Source organism: Paracoccidioides lutzii (assembly GCF_000150705.2).
Source record: "Paracoccidioides lutzii Pb01 unplaced genomic scaffold supercont2.50, whole genome shotgun sequence".
In the NCBI taxonomy this organism is placed as follows: Eukaryota; Fungi; Ascomycota; class Eurotiomycetes; order Onygenales; family Ajellomycetaceae; genus Paracoccidioides; species Paracoccidioides lutzii.
Genome location: NW_015440996.1, coordinates 98,113 through 101,197, shown reverse-complemented (window position 1 = coordinate 101,197; position 3,085 = coordinate 98,113). Strand labels below are relative to the sequence as shown.

The window sequence follows — 3,085 nt, the reverse complement described above, 5'->3', positions numbered from 1 at the left end:
TCTAGTAATATATTTAAATAATCTAAAAAATAGATAAAAATATATTAAAATAACTTTATATTTAATATACTTTAAAATATATTTAGAAAATAAGTTATAATTAATATAATTATTTATAATTTAAAAGATATTTATATAATAGTTTATAGATTAATTTTTAAATATTTTCTTATTAATAATATATAAATTTTTTTTTATAATTAAATAATAATTAAAAAATTAAAAAAATATAAGATAAAAAATTATTAAATAAATTATAATTTAATTTAAAAAATAATAAAATTTTAAATTAAAAGATAAAAATATTTAAATTTATTAATTTAAATATTAAATTATATAATTATTAAAAAAATAAATTTAATAATGAAAATAATTTAAAAAATTATTTTTAATTTTATTTAAAAAATAAAAAATTATATTTTAATAATAAATTAAATTTTAAAAAAATATTTATTATATAAAATATAAAATAAAATTAAAATTAAAATTTTTAAATAAAAATATAAAAAATTAAAAATTATATTTAGAATAAGTTTTAAAATTAAATAAAATTATTATTTAATTTATATTATTAATAAATATTAAAGTTTAAAAATTATTTTATTTTAAATATTTTATTTATTATTATATATTTATATTTTTTAAATTTTATTATCTTTTTTTATAAATTTATTTATATATTAATATTATTAAAATTTTTTAAATTTAAATATAATTATTATTATTATTATTTATTTTTTTATTTTTATAAATTTTTATTATATTAAATATATATATATATAAAATTATTATTTATATAATATATTTATTTAAATATTATATTATTTTAAAATAAAATTATATAATTTTATATTATATATATAAATTAAATTTTTAAAATAATTAAATTTTAATATAATTAAATAAATATTATAGTTATTAATTATATATATTTTAAATAAATAGATAAGTAATTATAATTATTAATTATTAATAAATTTTTAATTAAAATAGTTAGTTAATTTATGCTTATTATTAATATAAATAAAATTTAAATCAAAAAAACAATAGATAAATAAGAAAGTTAAATGTTAAACAAAATTTCATAAATTGTCTGAATCTAATTAGTAAAGCAACACAAAATCCTTAGAGTTTACACATTTCATCAATACAGTCAATGAGTTGAACCAAAAGCACCTAAATCACTCGATCAGAAGCTGCAAAATAGTTAAGCAGGATTGAGACAGTGCTAATTTGGAAAATAAACCTACGGACGAGGGGATAGCCAGTCGCGTTCTTTATCACGCTTAAGTTTGAGATGGATGACAAGAAAAAGGAAGTCTCAAAATCGAGTGAATATAAAGGAAACATTAGAAGCGGAAAGAAAAAGCACAACACAGAGATGACAAACAACTCTTCCTTCCAGCAGATCTCCTCATCCTCCTATTTGAACACCTTAAGATGTTTTTAGATCTGAATCTTCCCACCCACCCTTGGACAATATATGCATTGTATATATACTGAAACCTGTGACATTGGAAAGTATGTGAAGAAGTTTAAACTCCATACAACAAATTCAAAATGCAGACAGACAGAAGAATAGGAGGGAAAATCATTTCTCAATAATATCTGTATTTCCTTCTTATTTCACAAAAATCATTGTGCATTCCATCCATCATCACATTGCATTCCCATGCAAAATTGCCAAGTTCATTGCTCTATCATTTCAATCCATTTCAATCCATCGTATATCACACCACAAAACAACCAAACAAGAGCAAAAAAGAGAAAAAGAATAAGAGAAAAAGGAAAAGAAAAAGAAAGGAAAAGAAAAGTAAATTTCTCCCTATATCATCCAATCCAACCCATTCGCCTCCTCCTCCACCGGGAAAACCTCCCTAGCATACTCCTCCATATCCCTCCACCCCTCCCACAAACTCCTCGCCCCATCCACCAAGCCCAGCGACTTAATTCCACCATAGGGTTCCGCAGGCCCTTTACCCGTCTGCTCACCAACACCAACATCAACACTCGTCCCGTCGGGACCAACCTCATTCCCCTTCCCCATAACCGGCGGTGACTCCTCCATAAACTCCGGCAGCGGGAAATAGGGCGCATTCATCTGGCCGAAGAGCACCTCTATGCCTTCCAGGTGCTCGCGGTAGCCAGCGGGAATGGAGACTTTTATGTCGATTTTGGGGGAGTGGATGTATCTGCAAGGCCGGTGGAGGGCGCGGGAGAAGGCGGCGCAGACTTGGTTTGGGGTCAGAGTTTCGAAGGAGAGGGCGATTCTGGATGGGGCGGTGTTGGGAGGGGTTAGTGATTTTGTTTTTTTAGGTTTGGGTTCGGGTTTGGTATTTGTGGTAAAGTTTTTGTTTTTCTGGTTTGGGAAGCATAGGGATCAAAATGTTTTTGGAATAATTTATACATACCGACGTCCACCCCATTTCTTCGGTCCGTCTTTGAAAATCTGCAGCACGGCCGGACCAACGTCGTGCTCTGCATCTAGCCAGGGGAGAGGGATATCCGGGTGAAAGGGCGCGCGCCATTCGAACGAGCCATTCTCCAACAGTTCCATCTGGAAGAGGGGATATGGCAAGCTCGTGAAGTTATTGTTGTAAATACCCGCATAGACAAAGGTGGCCGGCAGTCCTAATTGGCGCACATAGTTCTCAACCGCAAACTTGCAACTCCACAGCGGCAGCGAAATCCAACCCTGCGCATGATTCCCATTCCCATTGTTACCATACGCATGCGCCGCATGATCCGGCATAGAACTATAAATATAATGTGTCACTGAGCCCGCGCGCAACGCTGCATCCGCCAACGCACGACCAATCACCACCTCGTCCCCGGCCTGTGACGTGGTATTTATAAAGGCCAAATTGGCCCCTTCGAACAGGGTGGTTATGAGTTTGTCATTGTTTAGCAGGGGGCCCTGGAAGAGGGTGACGTTGGGGAGGGCGGCGAGTTCGGAGGCGATGATGCCTTCGAGGGAGTGGATTTGGGCGCGGACGTGGTAGCCGACGGCTGAAGCGACACGGATCAGAGAGGCGGCTTGGCGGCCGGAGGCGTTGACGATCGCGATTGTTGTGGGTTGGGGCAT

The 3,085-nt window shown here is 32.0% G+C and overlaps 1 protein-coding gene across 1 annotated transcript; it reads right to left on the bottom strand.

Annotated features, from left to right (window-relative positions):
- Nucleotides 1-1,825: 1,825 nt before the first annotated feature.
- PAAG_08904 (nitrogen metabolic regulation protein) lies at nucleotides 1,826-3,085 on the bottom strand (the record flags this gene model as incomplete). The annotated part of the gene is made up of 2 exons (XM_002789182.2): nucleotides 1,826-2,270; nucleotides 2,412-3,085. The coding sequence occupies 2 exons, from the start codon at nucleotides 3,083-3,085 to the stop codon at nucleotides 1,826-1,828; spliced, it is 1,119 nt and encodes a 372-aa protein (XP_002789228.1).